At 48.8% G+C, this 24,713-nt stretch overlaps 1 protein-coding gene across 4 annotated transcripts in view; it reads left to right on the forward strand.

Annotated features, from left to right (window-relative positions):
- The window catches only part of GPSM1 (G protein signaling modulator 1), an 81,906-nt gene that overhangs the window by 14,466 nt on the left and 42,727 nt on the right, over positions 1–24,713 (forward strand). For all 4 annotated transcript variants that reach the window (XM_074608894.1, XM_074608890.1, XM_074608892.1 and 1 more), the window contains exons 2-9: positions 11,623–11,844; positions 12,376–12,511; positions 12,806–12,948; positions 14,481–14,604; positions 15,799–15,914; positions 16,194–16,349; positions 18,127–18,235; positions 21,233–21,359. In XM_074608894.1, coding sequence (XP_074464995.1) covers positions 11,624–11,844; positions 12,376–12,511; positions 12,806–12,948; positions 14,481–14,604; positions 15,799–15,914; positions 16,194–16,349; positions 18,127–18,235; positions 21,233–21,359 — 1,132 coding nt within the window. In that variant the 5' untranslated portion in view covers position 11,623. The remainder of the gene's footprint in view (positions 1–11,622; positions 11,845–12,375; positions 12,512–12,805; positions 12,949–14,480; positions 14,605–15,798; positions 15,915–16,193; positions 16,350–18,126; positions 18,236–21,232; positions 21,360–24,713) is intronic.

Raw genomic sequence — 24,713 nt, forward strand, 5'->3', positions numbered from 1 at the left:
TCATCGTTGCCTTTTACCCCTCACCACGACGAGAGGCTGTATGCCATGCCCTGAGCGGTGATGGGTGGTTTATGTGGGCAGGAAGGAAGCAGCGTGCAGGGAGTGTGTGCAGCCTCTCCGACTGCTGCCGCTGGGCAGATGCAGGGGAGGTTTGGGATGGGGCATGGGACAGGCAGAGGGGGCTTCAGTTGGCTGGGGTTAAGCATTATATTGTCCTTAGTGTTGCTGGGACTTGGCAGCATCTTTTCAATGTGCAGTTGTTTTCCTGCTTCAAGCCCGTGCTCCGAGGCAGGAGCAGTTGGCAGGGTGAGAGAGGAAGGAGAAGGGGGGGCTGCAGTTGGAGGGGGGTTTCCAGGCAGCTTGAACCAAGAAAAGACTTGGGCCTGTGGCCTCTGTATTTCTGGGAAGACAAGACTTGCTTTCACTTGGCTTCAGAAAAGTAGTCTGAGGGTGCAGGAAAGGAAATCTCTTAAGGCCCCTGTGCAATTACACGGCACAACTGGAACAATTGGGTGGCATTTGTGGAGCTGAGCCTTGACCCCGCCGGCAGCTGGGAGGGTGGCAGGATCCTGGGGCAGGAATTAGGGGGGAGGCTGTGATGCCTTGAGATCAAAGCTGTCTCGTAGCTTGAGCCCTAGGCTGCATGCTTGCTTTGTTGTGCTGTAGCTCCACTATGGTCCATGAGAGCTTGTCCCTGGCTCTGATGAAGAAGGCAGGAGGGCTCAGGCAGGGACAGGGGGGAGAGCAGCTGGGGGGGTCCAGGCTGTCCCCATGGGAGCTGCCTGTTGAGCCCCTGCTGGGTATCTGTGGGGGGCAGCTGTGGAGAAGAGGTGTCTGGCTCTGAACATCTCTTCTCTCATTTATAGTGATGAATTGGGAAAGATAATCCCCCAAACCAGAAGCCGACCATTTTCTGTAACAAGTTTGGTGTTAAGGAACCCCTGTATTTTGGTGGGTAATAAATAAATCCACTGTTTCCATTGTATAGCTGTTAAGGTGACTTTGTTTTTTCTAATGTGTATTGTAATTGTAACCCAATGTATTTTGTAGCAGGAGCAGTATGCTGATTTAAATCACAGCATATATTTTAGTGAGAGGATGTGTTGACCTAATTGTCAAAGTAATGCTATAATGAAAAGCCATTCAGACTGCATGTCCTCTCTTGCCCTCTGGTTTCTGGAAGTGACTGAAGGAAATAGCACTTCACTTCTGGTGAAATCATCCCAAGAGTGTTGTTTCATTGCAGTGTGATGGATTAATTTCGCTGAAGGCACTGGCATTGTACAAGAAAGCAAAATGCTCTTGGAAGAATCAGGAAGTTTCCCTTGTTGTGCTGAAATCACCGAGTTCGTTTGCAGTATCCTCAGTGACAAAATCCGAATGCCTAAAAATTCATCTGGATGCAGGGCTGGCTTGCTTACTACTGTGCACGGCAGGATTCAGATGTTAGAGCTGTTACCTTTGACTGTGGTCTGCAGGTACAGGGGTGAGACAAGCTACTGACAGCACAGATGGAGCATCCATTCCTCCTGTGAAGGAAAGAGCATCCTCAGACGTGAGCATCGTTAGTCCACTAGCATTTGGCAAGCTAGTGCTGCTGGCCTCTACACTTATTTTCCTTTAGCTCAAATGGCAGGTGGTGGTGGTGGTTGGGTTTATACCCTGCTGATGAGCCAAGCAAAGAGAATTATGTTCCAGGCTCTTCAGAAGGTTTTGTTCTCACTCTTGAAAGTGAGTTCTCCGGCACAGTCCCTCTACTGAGGCATCTTCATTGGTTCATATGTTTGGATTTACTTTTTTTTTATTTATTTAGGAGTCAGAACATGTTTTTATGAATTAATTTTCAACTTGGTATCTTCTTAATCATAACTTCCTTAGACCCTGGAAAGTATTTGCATTTTATAATCTGGGTGCTTTGAAACGGGGCATCAAGTGAAATTGTTACGCAGGGCGAGATGAAATTCACATTTGCACCTTAATCCCATCTGAGCTTTCTCAAATGCTGCAAGTTAATTACATCCCATCATGATCCTTTGATACTTGAGTAATTTTGGAGCACAAAGGCTTAAATTTATGCTCATTGCCTTTTAGAGGTTTCGCTGCTCAGATGACACAGAAAAATTTCATTATGTTTTCTGTTCTTGCTATGGATTAAGTGGTATTTGTGGGAAGGTACATAAATTCAAGATAATTATTACTAGTGTATAATTTGAGAGGCAAATCCTTCCAGGTGTAGGGCAGGTTTCTAGAGGTCGTGAGTATCTTAATCTCCTGGAGTTGAGGGCATCTCTTTGGGTAGGGTTAGAACTTCAGTGATTGATTTGCATCATGTAGAGCTGGTGGCACCAGCTGTGTGAGCATCCTTGCCTGGGTGGAAAATGCTGCCCCTCAGCCCCCAACAGAGCAGGTCTCGTTTGAGTGGTTCATTTGGTGCTTTCCAGGCAGGACTTGCAGAGGTGCTGGAAGCCAGAGCTACTGGGTTCCTTTCCATTCTCTACAGCTGACTCACCATAGGCAAGTTTTGTCTTGCTGTATCCTAGCTTCCTTTTTGCAAAATGGGACAATTGCTACCTTTCCACCTTTGCAAAATATATTGCAGTCCTTAAGTTGAAAAGTCTCTACACGTACCAGTTCAGCATCATAAGTTGCTTCACAAAATGCTGCTAAAACAGCAAATAACTTCTGTCTGCTCTTGGTTCTTACCATCCCCATGGATCGAAGCCACAGAGGTAATTGTTCTGCGTGCCCCTTGGTCAAATGGAGAGTTGTGTGCAGCCACAGGGGAGTTGGGTAAGCAGGGGAGTGCTGGATGACTTTTGCTTTCAAGCGGGCGATGGGAAGTTTGAATTTGAATTTCTGACAATGACGCAGCTTGTTGGAGCCATTATGAATTGAAATGGGGTCTTATTCAGCTCTGCTAATAAGAGGGTAAATGCAACTAAATACAGCTGTCTTCCTCGCTGTCATTTGGTATTTATTAGCAAATATGCAGTGGAATTGAATCCCTTGTAAGTACTCTGCAGCTAATGGTAGATAGCAATTAACTGAAATGACTACTGTTGAGTACTGATGCTGCCATCAGTGAGTGGAAGAGGAAATCTGGAGCCAGCACACAGACCCAGTGGCTTCCAGAACTCATGGTAGTTTTCCCCTCTGGATTCTCTGTTTCATGCCCCTGTCAAAAGACTGCAGTGAAAACTGCTTCATCTTGGTGCTCCCTGGAGCTCCAGCTTGAACACTTCTCAAGCAGCAGTAAATGGGTGTGTGTATATATTATTTTATTATTTTCAGTTTGGGGGTCACTGAGAGTGAAACTGTGTGGAGTGGAAACCTTCTCCCTTCCAGATGTGCCGATGGCACAGAGCTACCTCTGCAGCACCTCATGTGCCTCACGAGATGTGAAGGAAACTGGCCCAGACACTTGAAACCCATTCAGGAGCTGGGAAGGAAAGGATGCAGCATTTATTGCTTCATCTTTGGCCTTTCCTCTCCAAACAAAACAAGAGGTTTTGTTTTCTTCCTCTCACTAATAAGGTGATGTGTGGGTCAAAGTGCCTCAGAGGTTCTGCCCTCCATTGACTAGAGGGAAACCAGCTTCCATGTGTTGTTTTCAAACTACCAAAAGTAGTTTGAATGAGGCTAATTTCATATATATCTTAGTTGGTTTGTCACTCTTCCCCACCAGCCAGTGTTTGTTATGGTGCCTTGTGGGGAAGCTGCTTGTCAGGAGGGGATTAGTGCCTGGGTTGTGACATGGGTGGGAAGCAAGGGGCTGTGCTGCAAGGAGAGCTGTTGGCAGGGTGGAGAGGCTTCATTAGCCGTATTGCACAAGAACTGGCCTTGGGAGTGAGCTAATTGACTATTTTATTAGTGCCCTCCCTGCAAAACAGAGCAGGTTGCTAATGGGTGTGTTGATGATACGGAGGTACGAGCAGTGCAGGGGAGGATGAGTATTGAATAGGAGGAACGGAGTGATTGATAGGTCTGGTGTCATGGCAATGTGCTGACAGATAATGGTATGAAGTTGCAAGCGCATGTACTTAGGAGCTAGTAATAAGATTTTTCTACTCGGAGACGGGAGCTCATCGTGTGGGGGCAATGAGAGACAGACAGCCATGTATGTGCCACTGATACGATGATGTGAGCCCCCAGCCAGTTGTGAGGAAAGTGTTGCTTGATGAGGAGCGAGAACCCAGCCTGGGGCAGAGTAGCCAGAGAGAAACTGCCCGAAACATATTTTGAGAGTGCTCCAGGCAGAGAAGAGCAGTCTAGTCCAGCTCGCAGTGCTGGCTCAAAGCTAAACAGGTAAAAAGTCACCATGAATAAATTTGGGCTGTGCGTCAGGAAGATGTGGGATAGCTTTCCTTGTGTAGGGAAGCCCGTGAAAATAGTTTAGACCCTTCATCGAGCGCAGCATGGGCTTTGTTTGGCACAGGAGAAGTGTGAGCTGGTTCGCGTGGGATGAGAGCTCCCTCCATCGTGTCCCCAGGCAGTGAAGAGGAACCGTCGCTGGGGAGTTCGAGCAGCTCCTACCTGGCTGTGTTTTCTGGTGCTTTTCACATACAGGAGCTGTGCGAAGACTGGAAAAGGAAATTACTAAAGGGGAATAATTCCCAGCTTGATTACTTTCTTTAAGGATGTGCTGCCAGTTAATTATTTAAATGCATATTTAGTTAGTTAAGCCAGTGCACCTGATAAACTTGATTCCTTTTTGATTGGGAAAAAATGTTTAATTGCCCCTGTCATCAGTGCTCTGAAATTATGCTTATTTTTGTATAAAATTCAATCAGATTGCAAATAAGATGCTGAAACCTGTTGCTTCATTAGTTCATATCAATAGATATACTAAAAGGTTTTTTTACTACTGTCGATGTTTTCGATGGGGTTTTTTTTTCTGCTTTACCTCTTTCCTAAAGGCTTGGTTTTCATTCCTGACTTTAGAACTACAGCAGCTCTGATTGGGAATGTGTTTTGCAATCGCCCCCACTAATATGAATCAAATACCTATAAATATCTTTATTTTTTTTTCTTTTTTTAAAAGGCAGTTTCACCTTGCAGGCAGGAAGAGGCTTTCTTGTCCTGTGAGATTTACAGCATTTAAGGCAGCAGACAACTGTCTGCTTGCTCTGTCTTGCAACGTGATTATTTTCTGCGTAGCTTGATGGATTTGTTGTCAGCAGGGTTAGTGCTGTGAGCAAGGCAGTCCCACCAAGGCAGCCCTGGATGTGTGGAAGGGAGGGCTTGAGTAAGACAAGTTTAATTGCTGGACACTGTATGGTCTCCTTTTTCCGCTTGCCTGGTGCAGACCTGGGACGTGGGATGTCGCTGTGTCCTACTCTGGCTTCTGTGGCCGTATCTCCAAGAGCTGCAGCAGCCCCGAGCTTCAGGTCAGTGCCTAGCCCACGATCCTGCAGAATGGCTCTTGGCTAAAGGCACTCTGCACTGTTGGTCTCCAGCCTAGCAGAGGGGAGCCAAGTGTGATGTTGTCCATGCAGTGTTATTTTCTTAGCATATTTGGCAAGGGAGGCTCAAAGATTTGGGGGGCAGTGGGTAGTTGGGAGGTCTGACTGTAACTCCAAGCTTCTGAACACACGATATGAGTAGAGTTCCCTCTCTGGGGACCTGTCGTCACCCAAGTCCTAATTATAGTGCTGTTTTGACAGCAGTCTTGGTGATCATTGTTAATGGCACTGATAACACCTTGTGCTGTTTACTTTGTTTCGTACTTGGCAGTGTTCTCGGCATCCCCAGCACTCTGGGGACCCTCGCTGCCTTCTCCGTATTGCTGTGGTGCTTGAAAACATTTGATGTGTGAGAGTCCTTGCATTTTGCCTGTACGCTTTTTATAAAGGAACATTTTTGCTCTTAAGGCAAGGCTGCCAAAAGGCAATCTGTGATACAGATCATCATTAGCTGCTATCTGACAGTGATGGATGACCTTGGGAAATCTTCTTGTTAAAGGCAATATCTGCTCTTCCTGTTCCTCTTGGCTCTTTCTGCCTTCAGATGAGTTATCCTTTAAAGAAGTAGTCGAGGAGGAGGGAGGGTGGCCCTGCCCTGTGCAGGGGAGAGGCTTCCTCATCCCTGTCACCACACGGTGGGAGGCCACCCTTTTCTGCCTCATATGAGTGTCAGAAGCAACATCCATTCCTGGGTTTGAAATTCACGGCTTTCGCATTGATGGGGGCTGAGCGATCTGCCAGCATTACACCACTCGCTCATTCTTCTGGCAGAATGCTGTGCAGATTGCCTAACTCATTTGTGGCCAAACATTGAGTTTATATTTGGCCTCTTACTGCTTTTAAAAAAAGCTTGGGTTTTTTTGTTGTTGTTTCTTACACGCATTTACTGCCCTTTTTGAAGTACCTTTTGCAAAAGGATCTCAAAGTGCTCTGGGAGCCACCTTCAGTGCTGTTTTACGGATGTGTCCATAGCCCAAGGTGTGGAGGAGCTGTGGGACTTGCTTAACGCTGATGCTGGGACTCTGCTGTACACACAAAAAAAACTTTATTCTGGTGTCTTCAAAACCTTATTCTTATCTGGCCAGACTTGACACCGACTGTCACCTCCATGCGTTCGGAAGAGAACGCTTTGCTATATGTGCTATACGTCTTGGTTTGATCTGGGACTTCATCAGTTGTCAGACCTTCCTGGCTGCTTGTGGTGGGCCTGGAGTCTGGGATGTGACTTTGGCCAATAGTTGGGAATTCTGCCTATCTGGAGGAACACGCAAATCTGTATGAGTGGTTTATGCAGATTTAGGGCAAGGCTTATGAACAGGGGCCACTCCAAGCGAGCATCCCCCCGTCCCTGTGTCTGTTCAAACCCACAGGCAGGGACATCCCATGCTGTTAGCTACAAGGTCGAGCAGTGGGGGGATTGCATTAACAAGCTCTAGCATCTCAGCTGTGGAAATAAGAAAAGCAGCTCATGTTCTGCGGTGTCTTTCTTCTGAACCGCACCATATGGCCAAGCCCAGCACCTTCACCTTGTCAGCAGTAATTTGCTGGCTCAGGAGGGACTGAATCTTCTTTTCTGGTATTAAGACATGAATAGTAGGTGCTTGCTGAGGTGGTACAGGCCCAGGCATGTTGTCTGTGTGTCAGCAGAGGCGCAGCTTAATTCTGGGGGGATGGGGAGTAAAGGGCTGTGTCTTCTCAGATGGGGATATTTTAGAACCCATTTAAATGGCCAGGGACGTGCTCTGTGGGATCTGCCTTCTCCTGCTTTTCCCCAGTCTGGGAACTGCTTGGATCATTTTTGGATCTTGCAAAGCTTGCTGGGTAGCAGCTGGATGAGGCCTCTTTGGAGCCTGTAAAACTTATGTGTGCTTCTGCCCAAGGATGACCCTCTTTTGGAGGAACCCTGAGCTCCTCGCCTGACAAGGAGAGAGGTTCATAGCAGCAGAAGTCCTTCTGCTCTTGGAGCAAACAGGCACCAACAGGAATAGATGATGTAACCACAGAGGCAAAGTGCTTTGGGAAGAGACCAATTCGGAAAGGAGGGAGCTGCTTGCCTTCAACTCTGGCCATCTCATGCTCTCTTGTAGGGCCCTATTTCTTCTTTGGGCAGCGCTGAAAGTATGTGAATGAAAAGACACTCTCTTGTTCCTGGATTTCAGCTTTGAACTCACCTATCTGGTACCTGAAACTAGCAGTGGATGGAGGATATTATATTTCTTGGAAGAAAGAGGACATTACTTGCTCTAGGTGTCTGGAAGCAAAAGCAATCCTTACACCTTCCCTTTCAAGGGCAGCTTACGGGGAGAAAAAGAAGTGTCCCATATAAACAAAGTTCAAGATTCTAGCAACTTACTGGTAATGGTTCCCAAGCAGATGGAGTGAAAACTGGAGAGCAGTGCATGTTGTACAGACATGAAGATGCCATCAGCATCTTCAAAACCCCGGATCCTAGCTGTGAACTTAACAGAGAGACCTGTCTGCAAAATTGTTCCAAGTAGACCTCAGCCCCGCTGCTTCCTTCTGCCAGTGGGCTTGGAGCTCTGGGTTTATGTTCACAAAATGCGTAACCTGCAGAAGAAGAGGTATGGAAGGGCTCAGGCATGTGCTGTGGGGAGGAACTGGGACTGTAACTTGAGTCTGTCTTTGTTCAATGTTTTCCCTTTCCTTTGCCAGTGTCAAGATGGTCAGGTTGGCTCACTTGAACAGCACGTTTCTCTCTTCTGCCTGAATCTCCTTTCTGGTCTTTTCTTATGTACAACTGAGCTGTGGCCTTTGGAAGCTGTTGTATGTGTAGTGTTTTAGTGTGCTTGAGATTGTTTGTTGACCTTTAGTTGGTTCCTCTGCCCTTGGCATTGTGTTTCTGAGCGCTTTTGTGCCTGCGGTGACTGAGCTGCATGCAAAGTTGCTTCCCGGAACTAGGTCTGGCTGTGGGGCCCTGAGGATGTGGGAAGGGCAGGTGGGTTTTAGAAGTGGGTTGTGTTTCTAATAATTGCTGTACTTGACTCGTGTCCCTTTTTACATGGCAGCAAAGGCTTGGCAGAGCGTGATGCAGAGAAAAAGCCTCCTCTCCCTTCCCCCTTGTTTGCTTAGGTCCCAAACTGAGCAGTGATGTTAATTAGATAAGTCAGATACTCTGCAAAGCAGCCTGTTCAAGGACAAACAGATTTTAATTAAAGGCTGTGTGTGCTGGCAGGTCATGTCACTGCATTGTGCCTGAATAGTTACTATGGGAACACCAGGAAAGCACACAGAGACCGTGAGCGTGTGCAAGCGTGTGTGCGAGTGTATCAGAATGCAGGCCCCCAGGCACAAATTTCACTTCTGGTTATGTTTCCACTGGCAAATACGGCCTGAGCGAGCTGCCACCCTTGGAGCATGTAGTTGGGTCCTGTTGCTGTAGGGCTTTCTGTGTTCCGGGTATGGGATGCCTCGCTTCAAGCTATTCAAATCACACAAGTTTGATCAGAGCTAGACTGCAATGCCATGAATTAGGGAAATTGGTCTCCAGCTCAGTTTTTAGATTGTTTACAGTTGGTGAGCGCAGATTATTAAAGGAAACCTGGGTATTGGGAAGAGTTTTGTTTGTGTTGAAATTTGAACTGAAACTATTTTGAAATTTGCTTGTGTCTCTCCCATCTTCTAACAAGAACCCAGCATTAAATCCTGTGAATAGCGGCTCGTTCCTGCATTTCAAGTCCTCTCAAGACTCATCTCTAAGCTGCCTGAATTTAATCTTGCTGATTTGAGTATAAGGTGTTCCTTGTCTGTCTTCAGTCTCGCGCTTTCTTTCAGCTGTTTGGGAGGTGCTGGCAGAGACTTGTCAGTACCTGATGATGACACTAGGTAACCCCTCTAGTGATCCGCAAACCATGAATGTGCCTTGGGACTGACGGAAGTTTGGTATCGTCCCCAAATGTGTCCCTCTAATTCAACATGTCGTAGCAGAAGCTCATTCTCGTAATTTTCATATGGTCTAACAAGATGATCAGTGGAGAAAAGTTGAACATTTTTAGTATTAACAGTCTTAATATTTTTATTTCTCCTATCAAACAGAAGTTGAGGCAGGGACTGATGCTGCACTGGCACTGCAAGCAGCCTTCTTGTGCAAGTAAAATAGCCACTCAAATGTGGGCTTTGCAGTGAGCCTGAAATCAAATATTTGTGTGGTAGTTTGAGGTGGGAGCTCAAATGAGCTGCTTCACAATCCCGTTCTCCCTCTTGTAACTCGGTGGCTTTGGGGACAAATGAACAGTGAGACAGAGAGGTCACAAGTGTGTTTGGACAGAGTCTGAAACCAGCTCTTTCCCCTTCTGTTGTTGTTTGGACCATCCTTGTGGGTTGTCCTGCTTTGGACAATATGCTGTTGGACTGCCAAGCGTTGGGTGTTTGGAGCCATACGGAGCCGACTCAGCAGGGAGATTGCCAGAAAATCGTGTTGGATTTTAGACGGTTTATGCACTGCTCGTAGAGGAGCTGGCTTTATTTCCTGGCAGCTGAGAGAACGCTATTCTGCCTGTTTATAGGAAAAACATATCAGGATTGGTATTTCGTATGTGCATCTCCCTGTGCCCCTTCGCGGCAGGGGGAGGTGAGTTCTGTGTGCAGACTTGGGCAGAAGATACTGGAGCGCAGACCCCGAGCAGGAGGAACTCTGTCCTGAAGTCGGTGTGCATGGGGCACGTGTGGGTGCGTGCTGGCAGGTGGTGTCCTCAGGGAGAGAAGCCATAGCAGCTCAGAGTGCCCCAGCTTGTCCAGCACAACCTCAGCCTTGGTCTGCCATGACCCGGGTTGCAGGGGCCAGGCCTTGGCTCACCACAAGGGTGGCTTCAGGGGAACTGCTGCCAGAAGTGTCAGCTAGGGGGCTGCTCTTGCAGTGATGATGAGCAAGTTGTTCTCTTGGTCTGGGTACCACAGTCAAACTTCTGGCAAGTGCTCTTCCCCTGAGAACAGAATAGAAACTGCCTTTGGGCATGTAGTAGCTTTTGTCTGACCCTTGTTTTGCTGATGCTGGACAGTTGAGCTATGTTTTTTTTTTTCTGAGTAGATGTCCACCTTTGACCCTAGATAGTTTTGACTTTTAAAAATACGTTGAGCAGAAATGAAAAAGCCGAAAAGAGCAAAGAAAAGCGTCTGAATAGAGGACCAGGAACATGCTGTGTTCATCTGCCTCGTGAAGGGCATGACATTGCAGCGGGGATGACATTGCGGCAGGCAAGACACTTCTAAATGTGAACTTTCAAACGCCTGCTCTGTCCCTTCTGAGAACTTCGGATGCGCATGGTCTAACAGGGACAGCTGTAACTTAGAGAGGACTTGGTGGGGCACTCAAAGGAGCACCTTTCCTTTCTCTTGAAGCAGTATTGCTGGTCTTGTTCCTCTCCGCTAGCTCATGAAGTGCTCGCACTGACAGCACGGCATGTGCCATTGCCAAAGGTGTCAAGAAATGCAAGGGGAGAAAGTTAGCTTGGAGGCTAACGTGCAGAGCGCCTGTGGAAAAAGTGACAGCAGGAGAGTTAATGAAAAGCAGACACCGAGAACTGGAAGCTGCTCAGCCAAGAAATTCTGCACAGTCCAGGGTTTTCTCTTGTATCCAATAAAAACGTGTTACAATTTGGCTACCCTCTCTGTTACCCCGGTGAAAGTGGTGCAGGCGTGAATAGCCTGTGTATGTAGCTCCTGCGCTGTGCACCACCTGGAAGAAAAACAGATGGCATGTTACTCTTGCGATGTGAATGTGTGTTTTGAGAGCCAGGAGCCCCAAGTTTCTTGTCCAAATTCCTACCAGGAACTCAGGGGCTGCCTTTGGCCACTTGCCCACGCGGTCTGTAAATCTGGATGCTCCTGTATCTCATGCCTAGGAGGCTGGTTTCTCTGAGGGGCTAAGTGCCAACCATGTCCACTGAAAGCTGGTGTCCACACTGCTGAGGTGTGCCAGCTGTGTGTCCCAGAGTTATTGCCCAAACAGTGTTTGAGCTGGCGCTGAACGCAGAGAGGCAGCTGCTGCCTGGAGGGTGCCTACCTCCAGGGGTTTTTGTAGTTTTCTTCTGGTGCAGTGAGTAAGTAAAGGTGCACAATGAAGTAAACTTTTTAACCACCGCATAGCAGCGTGGGTGCACTGCATTTTTAACTCCTCTAGTAATGATGGTCTTGCTTTTGGCAGAATGGAGGCATCCTGCCTGGAACTGGCCCTGGAAGGAGAGCGCTTGTGCAAGGCTGGGGACTTCAAAGCTGGGGCAGCCTTCTTCGAAGCAGCGGTGCAGGTGGGGACAGAGGACCTGAAGACTCTTAGTGCCATCTACAGTCAGCTGGGCAATGCCTATTTCTACCTAAAGGAGTACTCCAAGGCCCTGGAATACCATAAGCATGACCTTACCCTGGCCAGGTAAGCATGTCAGCAGTGCTTTGTCCTAATCGGAGACAGCCGGCCGGGGCTTGAATGAAGACAAGTTCTGCGGGGTCTGACCCCAGCAGCCTGAGGGAATCTGACCCAGAAATAAGCATTCAAATCTAGCCCTGAGGCATGGAGTGAGTGTCCTGTGGGGAACTCAGGAGGCAACAAGAACGGGCCAGCCACCTTCAGAGCAGGGAGGTGGAGAAAGGGATATAGATGTGAGGAGGGTGTTTGGAGCAAGAGCAGGGCAGTGTCCAGTTCTCCTCTCCCCAGGTATTCATTGTAAGTACTCCTAAAGTCATTAGAGTAGCTCACCTGAGACAGCAAAAGGCAAGAATCTGTGTTCAAAATTGAGAGGGCTTGTACGAAGCACTCCAGTCAGGCGTGTGTGCTGAGAACTGCTGGGTGTGGTGCCCGTACCATCCTGTGCTCGCTGCAGCTCAAATTCTGCCTCTGACAGCTGGTGAATAAAAGTCTGTGAGCTCTTTAACACCTCTCTTCCTTCCTCCGGCCGTCTTGTAGAACCATTGGGGACCGCATTGGAGAAGCCAAGGCAAGTGGCAACCTCGGGAATACGTTGAAAATACTTGGGCAGTTTGACGAAGCTGTCGTTTGTTGCCAGAGACACTTGGACATTTCTCAGGAGCAGGGAGACAAGGTAATTGGTTCATGGCATCCAACAGGAGATATTTCCTAGCTTTAAAAAGAATCTGTTTGCAAGTCACTAAATGTGATTTGGTGAAGGTGGGCTTTGGAAGGAGGTGGGTAGAGCTCTCCCTTCTGACTGCATCACAGGTCGTGTGCTGCTGACGGTAACAGCTGCCATGCTAGTGAAGATAGGAAAGGAAAATGTGGGCCTCCTGGCTTTGTCCATCTCTGCCCAGCAATGGAAAGGTCCATATTGGGATGAGAAGTATAATACCTTGCTGTTCCCTGTTCTTCCTGCCTTTAGGTAGGTGAAGCCAGAGCACTCTATAATATAGGAAATGTTTACCATGCAAAGGGAAAGCACTTATCTTGGAACATGGCCCAAGACCCAGGCTACCTGTCTCAAGAAGTCAAGGAGACGCTACAGAAAGCTTCAGAATATTATGAGTAAGTACTCAAGCTTGCCCGATGCCTCTTCCTGCAGGGAAGAGGGCTGGTCAGGCAATTTAGTGATTACTAAAATGCACACAGGTACACCTTTGAGCTTATCCTGCTTAGATCATAATCTGTATTTGTGGCATTCCTGTTCTGCTGATAGCTTTCACGGTCTGCAGGTTAGGCTGAGCTCTGATAGCTGATAGGCTAATGATAGCTGCATGGGGTGCAAGTCAACAGTTTTTGCTCAGTCCTCTTGGAAGCATTTCTCATAGGGGGGGATTTGTTTCCTGGGCCGTTGAGGCTATGGGAGCTCTGGGAGATGTTTGTTGCAAAGAATGAGACTGTGGGCTCAACATTGTTGAAAATCAGGCCACTGAGTGAGACTTTGCATGTTGTGATGAATTAGGAATATTCCCTAGAGATGCTGAGTTATCACGCCAAATTAATCTCAAGGAAGGCGAGATAGGGACTGCGAGCTTTTATAAACTCAGAGCTAAAATTCATCCTGGCATTGCCTTGGTAAAACTCAGTGTCGTTTGAAGTATGATCGTGCAATTAAGTTCAATAGTCTGCTCCTTCTGAGAGCTGTATTTGGAAGCTAAACTAGTAGCTTCTGTAGCCCCTGCTGCTCTCTGCTGGCCTTGATGGGAAGGATCCCTGTGTGTCTCAGCTGCTGGGGCCATGAACAGAGACTCTCCTTCACTCCAGGGAGGAGGCTTTCACTTGAAGTCCCGATTGTCCTTCTTATGGATCTGTAGTTTATCTTTCTTGTAACATCCTTCCCTTTCCTAAATAGTTTCAAAGATCACTCTGATGTCCCACACAGGAAGGTTGTCACTAGACTTTCGGGCTAACGTTTTTCTCCTTGTACTTCAGAGTTTTGCTTTGATAATACAGGTTTTTTAAAGTAGTCTTTTTAAACGAAGACAGTGACAAGATCTTATATCGGTCTTCTCATATCTGAGGATGTGATAGTGCCTATGTATAGCTCGCCATCCTTTTTCCAAAGAATGGTATGTGTAGCATAGCCAGTGGGTAAATTTGTGCCAGCTGGGAGCTCTACGCTTCCCTACGTGTGCTGTATGTATAAAGGGGGGCAAAAAAACAACATAAAGAAATGCTAGGAAGCTCCATGAGCAGAGTCTTGGCATGGGACTGTGGATATTGCCCCTTTCCTCCGTTTGTCCCTGTCCTGCTGTAGGTAGTTTCCTTTCTCCTGTGCTCCTGGTTCTCGCCTATACAGTGAGGTGGCTGTTTCTTATTTACGTGGGATCCTGTCGGACCATCGGTGTGTGAGCAGTTCCTGTACGCAGCTGTAGATTGCTGGAGGTGGAGAGAGCAACAGGGACTTACACCACCGGGTCTGCATGATCTCCCAGAGCTGAGCTAGCATGGATCACTAGCCCTTCGCCTGCCGCGGGGACGGGTGGCTGGGGAGGGGAAATGCCTCTCCTGTCTTTACGGTACAAGTCTCTTTGCTGTGTCTCCTGCAGAGAGTGTTGGCTGTGTCTCACCAGATGTACTGCTCTGACTTCTTTCAGGAGGAACCTGTCCCTGGTGAAGGAGCTGGGGGACAGAGCTGCGCAGGGCCGTGCTTATGGCAACCTTGGCAACACCCAGTACTTACTTGGCAACTTCAGTGAAGCTATAGCCTTCCACAAGGAGGTAGGAAACCGCTGTGCCCTCTTCCTGGGGCCAGGGGCTGGCACTGGCTGTTGGGGAGCAGCCTTTCTTCTTGCCGCAACCCAGCAAGTACAGGGAGGTGTTTGCCCTCAGCTGTTTTTCTCTCTCCCGTGTGTATGTCAGTGTCTGGCCCTGTCGTACTACCTCATGCTGAGCAACGTCGTACTCCAGTCCCCATCAGCACCTAATGAGTGGTTTGAGGGAAGGGTGCTGTTGGCTTGGAAAATGAAGGTGATATCTAAGTGCAAATTGCAGCTGGGCCTAGCAAAGCTTTTCTGCTCTTAATTTATATCAGTCTAGATTTTAATAAATGCAAGCTATGAATTTAATTAAGCTGCTGAAAGAGCTGTTGATCAGGCATAAATGTTGCTTGTAGAACATAATGCCTTTCTGTAAAGTTTCACAGAGGAGCGAGGTGACACAGTCCCTGCCCCCATTCAAAGGCAGTTCAGCTTCTAGTTCAGAGTATAATCAGTTTCCGTGCAGTGGAAGGTGCTTGGCACCTTGGAAAGTCAGCCCTGTCACAGCTCTTCTGGTTTTTAAGTGCCGGAGGACAGCAGCCAGCAATGCTTTGGGAGAAGGGGCTTGAAAAGGGGCAAGAAAACTCTGTGCTGTATTTGGGACCAGGAGCAGGTGCTGCGAGGTGGAGAGTGAGAGGTGGGGAAAGGGGGACGGCAAGAGGAGAGGCAGGACTGAGGTGCAAGGTAAGGGCAGAGGCCTGGGGAGCAGTGGCAGCGCAGATGGTGAGATGGAGTGCACACTCCTCCACGTTCATTCTGTGCCACAGCACCGCACACGGTGACAGCCGTGTTCTGCACATTAGTCTGCTGATCAACCACATCCCTTCCCAGCCTGACCTACAGCTCTCCGTTCACCACTTTATTCAGCTGTTGAACTATTTGCATAACTCCTTTAGCACTTTAGCTGAAGAGATGTGTGCTGACCGTGCTGCAGTAGGAGTTAGAGGAAGATGTGACATGACTTCCACTTTTCCAAAGGCCTTTCCTGATCCTGAATTGCAAAGGAGGGAGAGATTTCCTGCTGCATCCAACCCCGATACACTACCTTGCTGGGCGGGAGCTTTGCAAACCCAGAAGTTAACCTCTCAGAGAAGTTGCTCTGTAACAGAAACCTGGCAATGGCCAGCCTGTACTCACTAATATGTGTCTGCTGCAGCGCCTTGCTATTGCTAAGGAGTTTGGGGACAAGGCAGCCGAGCGGAGAGCGTACAGCAACCTGGGCAATGCACACATCTTCCTTGGGAGGTTTGACATCTCTGCTGAGTACTACAAGTAAGTGCCAGGGGCTAAGGCAGACTCAGGGTATGTGTTCCCTGGAAATCTTGGCCTATTGCGGTGAATTCATAGGCTCAGTGGGATGTGACAAGGGACCTGGAGGCCAGTTGCATGTCTGGTGCTCCGCAGTGGCGAGTAATGCAGGCACCTGACAGCCCGCAGTGTGTCACAGGCATCAACTTCAACGCAGCACATGCTGAAGCGGTGACTTCCCTGTCGCCTTGCAGGGGTGCCCTGTGGTGACCAGGTCTCTTCCTTTCCACCTCTTCCATGTAGGAAAACACTCCAGCTCTCCAGACAGCTCAAAGACCAAGCAGTGGAAGCCCAGGCTTGCTACAGTCTTGGAAACACATACACATTGCTTCAAGACTACGAAAGAGCAATCGACTACCATCTAAAACACCTGGTGATAGCACAGGAGCTGGGAGACAGGTAAGGGACTGCCTCAGGAGGTGGTGTTTCTGTGCCGGTGGGCTCAGCGCTGACCCTTCCCTGTAGATTTACTGTTCTCTACTGCTGTGGCTAAACAGCAATGGCATGTATTCTTGGAAGTCTTTAGAAATCTCTCAGAACGCAGCCTTAGTCCAGTCATCTGTCAAAAATGTGACATGATTGACACCTTTATCATGTCATTTAAAGCTGGAGATGGTGCCCTTAAAGCTATGCCTGTGTGGGCTGAGTGAGATTTCTAATAAGAGGTACTTCAAGAAAATGCATTGTATTCAGCGCTTTGCCGTTAGGCTGCTGCTGGTTTACCCCAGAAGGGCCTCTCTAAGTCTCCTTCAAGTTCACAAAAATTGTGTCCTCCTCAGAACATGTGTGGTTAGGGCGTACATACATACATGATGCTTTGTCCTGTTGCTCTGAGATGATGCTGGAAACTTCCGTGTAGAAACAAATGATGTTACATAGATCCTGTGGAGTTGATATGTTTTGCTTCTTGGCCTCATTCCTCCTTCTTCAGGAGGCTTGGCATAATTTTTAAATTTTTAAAAAAATTTTTTTTTTTTAAGAAAGGTTGGTTCCTTTCTCCTGGATACACTCTCTGTGATCCTGGCCCCTTCTTCCAGCTTAAGTGACTTTGCAGCCACCTTGTGCAGTGTTACTGCTGATGGCTCTTGGGAAGCTGGGTGTCCTCCACTAGATGGAGCAGAGACATTAAAATGGAAGCTCTGTGGCACTATCCGGGCAGGATCTGCTCAGAGAAGGTATAATCCCACCCAAGGGTGAATCATGCTGTGGGGGTGCAGGCCTGTGGGCTCCTGCATTTCTGGGAACACACCCTATGAGCAGAAGGTATTGAACAGGGTGACAAGAAAAATGTTTAAATGCTGATCAACCCGCCCAAACCTCTGAAAAGGGAGTTGCAGTCACGCTGAACCTCCCCCTGCGCCCCCATGTGCTTTTTTTATCCCATCACCCCCCACATCTGCTTGCTTGCAGAGCTGAGCAGGCTCTGATGAGCAGTAGGTCCCTGCCTGCTCGTGCAAACAAGTGCTGAAACCCGCTCCAGAGATACTTGGGTGTCTGGTTTGGGTGGGCTGCACTCGGGGACTGGGGACAAGGGCTGCCTCGGGCAGGTTTCACGCTCACCCGCTTTCTCTGGCTTCTGAAAACCAGAAGCAGCGCCCTGGAGACCTTGTGGAAATAGGTCAATGTTTGCTTGGCTGTTGCATGCAGTTTCAGTTTGTACATGCGTTCTGGGCGATGCCGTGCTGGTGTTTAGCAGGAGAACGTTGCATGCCTGCGATGTTCTCTCCTTGCCACGTTCTTGCTAATTTATCTCTGGGCTGTTCTTGGACTGAAGGGCTGGATGTTACACGTCTTCTTGATGCACTGTGCATCTCTGGAGAGGAATCTTTGCGGTGTGAGGGTGGAAGCTGGACAGGAGCTCTGGCTTCTGCCCTTAGGCTGGTGCTCACAAATGAAGCTGAACCATTTTGGGCCATTGCTACACTGCTTAGCTTTTCGCCACTGTGGGTGCAGGTCTACTTCTGAGGCTATTGCTCATTCCCTCATCTTACTGATCTCAGCACAAGAAGAGTTTAAGATGTACGGTGCATTTAACTTTCCTTTGTAGAACACTTCTGTAGCTGAAAGCATTGCTAGGAGGCCTGGCTGTTGGTGCTCTCGAGGAGGCCCTGAAAGAGCTGCTGTGCTGCTGGGTTCTGCCCAGCATTTCTGTGGTTGACAGTTTCCTGTTTTGCAGGGTGGGAGAAGGAAGAGCCTGCTGGAGTCTCGGAAATGCCTATGTCTCCCTGGGGAACCATGAACAAGCTTTGCACTTTGCAAGGAAACATCTTGAAATCTCCCAAGAGGTAAGAGAAGCTGCTTCGGATCAGAGGGGACCCAGTCCTCCCTGATGAGAGACTTTATGTTATGCCAATAAGTTATATTAATATAGTTCTTCTCTTGCTGTGACTACTCTGGAAAGCCCTTGTCTATGTGCAGTTTCAATGGTGTCTTTAGGAACTGCAGAGCCTGCCTGGAAAATATTCTTTTTATGGGAGGCTCCCAGCCTTCCTCTTAATTACCGCTAATACATTGGCTGTACCTTGCTCTTAACTGATGTTCCTGGGTGAGAAAGGACCCGGGGACTAGTTTTGCCTGGTCTGCTGGCCAAGGTGGTGTGCACGCAGCGGGTGTGAACAGTCTGTTAGTAAAACCCCCTTTTCCTGAGCACAAGGCTTGAGAGATCCTGGCTGAGATGGACCTTGTGATTCTCCCTGTGGTCTGACCCGATTTGCTGGCAAGTTAATTACCTGGAGAAAACAGGGCCGGCTTCTACCTGGTGGCTGGGTGCTCTAAACCTGCTGTATTCTGCACTGCAACAGAGTGAACGTGTGACAACTTATTTCCTCTCAGTGAAGCTGTGAGGTGGTAAACTCTCGCATTCTCCTAACGCAATCGACGGCTGATGCTGGATGAGCGCAGCCAGAAGCCCTGTACTGCTCCCGCACCATTTGGGGTTTCAGGCGTCCAGCTACTCTGGTTTCCACAGACGTCCTTGTCCAGCGAGCTGCAGCTTTCCTGGTGCAAAAACATATGGCATTTTTATGTGGCTTAGAAGTACAGAAAGCAAGAATGCCATTGTTTGCTCTTTCCAGTGTGTTATGAGGAAATCGGCCGTGGCCTCTTTAGTCCTCCCCAGATGAAGAAATTGCCCTATTGAAGCACTAACTGAAATCACCATATGTAAGTGCTTTGCGTGTTCTCCTGCCTGTCTATTAGGTTGGCTAAGTCTTGAGGTAGGGCTGGCATACCAGCCTTATTATGTATTTAATTATACTTATCAGACATGCAGAAGAAATACTGTTCTCTGGCCCTGTACGTTTTAGGACAAATTAACTTTTCCAGCTTTAGTCTGCTAGGACTGTTGCAGCGTGGGGCTGATTACTCAGAGCCAGATGGCAGGTCGGCGATGTGGGGTGCAGATGAGGGGCGAGGGGAGGACAGGAGCAGGAGTTGGGTCCTGGTGGCTTCTGGGGGTGGAGGGGAAACCCAGCGGGGTGGGGGTTCACAGTGGTGTTCTCGTTCTGGGGTGATGGCTGTGATTACAGGGCATGTCAGGAGTAGGTTACTCGTGGCAGGTGGCTAATAAACTCCCCCATGTCGTTAATTATGGAGCAGTGCAGAGACTGTCCGCTTGTGAGGAGAGCCTGCATTAGCTGCTAGCGGTTAGTGATTCTGTTCTAAAGCTGATGTTTTATTTTAGCCTTGGGAGCCGAGTGAGCTGCTTGTGCTGTTGTGGCAAGCACCAGCATTTTGTCCAGGAAAAATGTGAAGTTAAACCTTTGCACACTAACGCATTCAGCTCACTTCCCATCACCCTTTCCCCCTTCTACCCTAGCATAAATCTCATGGTTATATTTGAATCCAAATTAAATCTGCTCAGGGTAAGCACGTTGGAAGCTGCTGCAGGCTAATCAGAGGTTACTGAAAAATTTCTTCTGAAACAGCTGGAGTGAAGGATGTGTACCTAAAAACCTTGGAAGCTGCCCCAGCTCTGACACTGCTCTGGAGTACCTTTCCCTTTTCTGCATGTGGCAGGGGGCTCCTGGGAAACGGAGACATCTGAGCTGAGGGCAGAAGACAGGGCTCTGCTATGGTGTGTGTGGAAGGTCCTGCCTTGGATCATTGTCCTGCCAGTCTGTTCCTCTGATGTTAATAGGGCCTTGGAGAGGATCTGGAATGAGTGGAAGTCAGGGAAGCATTGAACAGCATCAAGGACTGTGAGACCTCACCAGGACATAGTAATTTCATGGGAGATGATGTCAATGGCAAATCTCTTGTAATTGGCAGGGGATTTATGCCTGATAAGCCGTTTGATCTGCCTTCCTTTACTAGTGCTTGGGGCTTTGTCATAAATAATGTGGGGATTTATGATTTTGTTCTAGGACGACTCACCCCGCAGTCTATCTCGAAGGACCACAAAAGAGCTGTTGCAAGGCATTTAATAGGGAGTCAGGCCCTCCAAGGGAAGAGCCAAGGTCTTCCTCTGTAACAGAGGCTGCTGTTCCTCTAAGGATTAGAGACTATTTCTGAGTGATCTCTCTGTGTTCGCTGGTGATATGCAGCACAGTAATTTTCTTCTTTGGTTAAAATTTGAGGAGGGCCCAGCAGCATGTCTTATAACTCCCCATTTTAAGTAGCAGGAGCCACTGGAAAAGATCTCTTCTTCAGGAAGAGTAGTAACATCATCTTCCTCAGGCCAGTGAGAGATAGGAATTTGGAAAAACTTGGACTCCCAAAAGATTTTGGAGTCTTTTGTGGGTAGATCACTAGCACAACTCAAAGCTGTATGGGCCTGAGCTGGGAGAGAAGGGCTCTCAGAGCATCCAAGCCCTAAGTGTGACATTGCCCACGTGGCTGATAGTAGCATGGCTCCCTGGTGCTCGGTAACTATGGAAATACTTGAGGAAGGGGTTTGAGAGTTTTGGGGCGATGTGACAAGCCATGTGCAGCTCCAGGACAGACCCAGATGTGCACATTTACCTCTGTCCCAGTTCTGTAGCAGTGGGTGAGCTGTGCCCCCTCAGTTGCCTGTACTGAACTTTGCCGAAATGCATTTTGAGATGCCACCAGTATGCAGCACGGCATGCGTGGCCCCTCTCCCAAATTACCACTGAGGAATGGTTTTGGAGAGTTGCTTTAGTGTTGAAAGCTGAGCCGTATGGTCTCTCAGGGTGTCTCCAAGCTGTCTTCTGGCTGGCTGTGTTTGCTTTGATATGGGACTGGCAAACCCTTTGCTAGGGGCTGTTTGCTTAGAGCTTGTTGCCTTTTAACCAGCTGCCCTCTTGGTTTTCACCCTGTAGATCGGGGACCGGAACGGAGAGCTGACAGCACAGGTGAACATGGCCCAGCTTAAGTCAGCCCTTGGCTTAGGCCCCGGGGATGAGGACACGGGTACAGCTCACCACTATTCTGGCTATGAAGCACAAGGTGAGTTTTGAGCTTTTCCTGGCATTGAAAGTTCTCGTGAAGGATGTGGTATGGTGCGTGGGGAGGGGAGGTGTTTGCTAGTGGGCAACGTGGGAGGGCATATGAATGTTGGAGGAAGATGAGCTCTCTAGTGCCTTTACCAGAAAGGAGACTGTGGTCTGTTTGCTCTGTGCTTTCCAGAAGCTGCAAGGGCAGGGAAGGATCCGCCCCAAAAAAGGGGCACAGAACGAGTTAACGGAATTAATCTGCATTGGGAATGAAATTCCATGTGCCAAGCAGCAAATCAGCTTTTGTCTCTCTTAAAGCTCTGCAGGGCCCTTTTAACTGATTTGACTGATAAAGCAACCTTTCAAAAGGTGACTGGCAGGGAATTTTGGCTGCTCTCGTTCTGATTAGCACCCAAGGAACAAGCCTACAGCAAGGACTGAAGGCAGGTTGTGGGCATCAGCAGGCTGGGTGCTGTCTCACCCCTGGAACACCTGCAGTGACACCCAACTTGGAAACAAAGATGTGGCAAGACTTGGTCACAGCAGACAAAATGGCTTTACTTGCCGCACTGGGTCATTCTGCCTCTGCTCGCCAGTGAGCAGGAGAGCACAACTGAGTCCTTGCCACAGCATGGACAGCCTGACGTGTGTCCCCAGCTCGGGAACCGTCTGCCTGTCCTGGAACTGCCCACTGCAGACATTTGTGGGTGCCTGGCATGGGGCACTTCCAGCTGGTTGCTCTGTCGCTGTGGACAGACTTATTAATTCACACAGACGAAACTGCATTCCAGGAGGTGCCGGCTGATTAAATATGACCTTGGTTAATGCAACCGTGTTTTCTCAGGTGGTGTGTTCTCTTTCCTCTTGGTAGAACTGGCGTAGAGAAGATGACGCTTGGGTTGAGGCACAGTGTTCTGGGAGGGAGAAAGGCTGGCTGTGTGCCTCTGCTCTCTGTATTGATCTTGAAGGTGTAGCCTGCTACGTCAGTGCTAAATCTCTTCCTGAGCAGTTGAGCTGTGGGCGAGAGAGCCAGCGTACCTGGCTGTGCCCCATCAGGAGCTGCACTGGAACTGAGCTGTCTCCTCAAACGCTGTGTGGGCCACAGCGGCTGCCCCAGCCTCCCTTTTGCACGTCAGGTCCGTCTTTATAACTGCTGGGAAACTTACTGGCTAGGGCCTTCTGTTCATTCCTGGCACCTCGTTAGGGGCTTCCTTTTGGCCAATTGTTTTGCTCTGAAAGGGGAACAGGAAATTAACCTTGATGTTACTGCTGCTCCTGGGACAGTGAAGTGTGGAGGAAACGAGCTGGTGGGGTGCCAGGTCCCTCGGGCTGGGGAACGGAGGGGCGCAGGGGGGCCCAAAGGACTGCCTGGGCACACGAGCACTGCATGCCGAGACATGCTTGACTGAATGCGTGAGCATATTGCGTGGAAGAGCCACAGCAGGAAGAAGTCAGGCCATATTTATCTGGAAGAGGGGCTCTGCAGCTCTGACTGCATAATCAGGAGTGCACAGCCTGTTCTTAGCTGGAAAGAATTAAAAAAAAAAAAAGTAAAGTAAGGGAATCTCTGCTCTCATAACACGCTCTCTGTTGAATCTTAGCTTGAACACAACCTGCTATGGATTGGTCTGGTGTCCCACTTGCAGGCAGGACAGTGTGCCTTGGGGGTCAGGGAGGGTCTTGGTCTGAGCAGAGCCCTTCTTGGGGAGAGCTGAGGGGAGAACGCCCTGGGGGGTGACACAGCCCCTCTTTCTCCCTGGCACGGCCCCACTGACGGCATCTTGTAGCATGATACGTGGAGAGCGCGTGGCACTGAAGAGTTGGAGTTTTTGGTTAAGGCACGTGGCGAGCCTGGTTGGTCACTGGGCTTAACTCTGAAGGTGAGACAGGGCAAGGCAGAGCCAGCGTGTGGCCCACAGGCTGCTCACTGCCCTCCAGTGATCCAGATGTGCCTGTGCTGTGGTAACGTCTGGAGCCATAGTGATTTTTCTCTCATCTGACAGAGCCAGAACCATGCCAGTCTGCGTGTGTGATGGCTGGAGGGTGGGAAGAGAGGGGCTGAGCAGCCATGGTCAAGGGCAGTGTTCGCTGGAGGTTGCAGTGACCTCGTTAATCTGCGGTGTCATTGCTCATGTTCCCAAGGCTGGGGCTGTTGTCAACAGAAGGATAAAGCGTTCTCTGGAGGAAAACCAGCAAATGACTGAGGTTTGCAGTGCAGGGAGGGAGGGACCGGGGCAGGTTCCCTTGCAGAGTGGGGCTTCTGCAGCTGGCGGGACGTGGCGGGTGCTGCCCCTCGACGGGTCCTGGGAACTCGCTGGGGAGGTAAAAATCAGCTGGGGCTGTGCAGCAGCGTCTCATGTGAGGAAGGGAGCATGAGTGTCGCAGTGCTTAATCACGTGCGGGCTCTGATGCATGAATCTCAGGTGGGAAAGGTGCTGCCCATGGAGAGATTCGCAGAGAGGATGCGTCTGCAGAGGAGCCTGCCTCCCTTGATTTCTCCTTAGCTTTTATTCTGGCTTCAGCTCTCTTGTTCTGAACTGCAGTGGAGGATAAGAGAGGCCACCGACTTGTTTCTCAGCCCTTGAAAAGAAGGGAGGTGTATTTAATGACTGCCAGGAACTTTAGTACCCTCCTGTGCACCTATTAAATGATTAGAAAAGCATAATTATTTATATTATTAATAGCAGCAATTTACAGCAAGAGGAACATCTGCTTCTGTAATAGGAAGCAGGTGAGAGAGTTGAGATTCAAGTTGACTTCTGAACCAGCCATGCCTTTTGATGTCAACAAATCTCGTGGTGAGGAGAGCTTTCGGATTTTTTTCCGCTCAGATTATTTGCTCTGCTTAAGGTTATAAAATGTCTGCATATTCATAAGGATGCTAAAATCATCTGATGGGGCATGCATGTTATAAAACACGTTAATTTCATCAAGCAAGTAGAATAAAGCTTCATAGCAAACTTGAGTTCTGGGAAAATCTGTACTGTTGGCTGAGAAACCCTGAGCCAGACCATAAGACTATGAAAAATGTCCTTCACAGGTTACTTTTGCTACTAAGTCTTGGGCATTGCCCTCTGCCGGGGGCCTGGGGGAGGAAGGAGTGTCTGATGTTTTCCTCTGCTGTTCTGGCTCCTCTTCCTGAGCTCTTTGTGACTTCAATTAATATTCTGAGAGCAATTGGACGTCAGAAGACAAAGCTGGAGGCCAGGGAAGTGGGACAGTGCTGCAAAAGTCTTGTGAAAGCAACGACCTTGTCAAGAAATGCAAACAACAGAGAGCTTGAAGAAACAAACTGAAAGAAGCTAGAGAGTAGCTAAAACATGAAGCAAATAAACAGAGGTTGTGTCTGTTTCTCCAAACACACAAA

Source organism: Larus michahellis, chromosome 15, assembly GCF_964199755.1.
Source record: "Larus michahellis chromosome 15, bLarMic1.1, whole genome shotgun sequence".
Lineage (NCBI taxonomy): Eukaryota > Metazoa > Chordata > Aves > Charadriiformes > Laridae > Larus > Larus michahellis.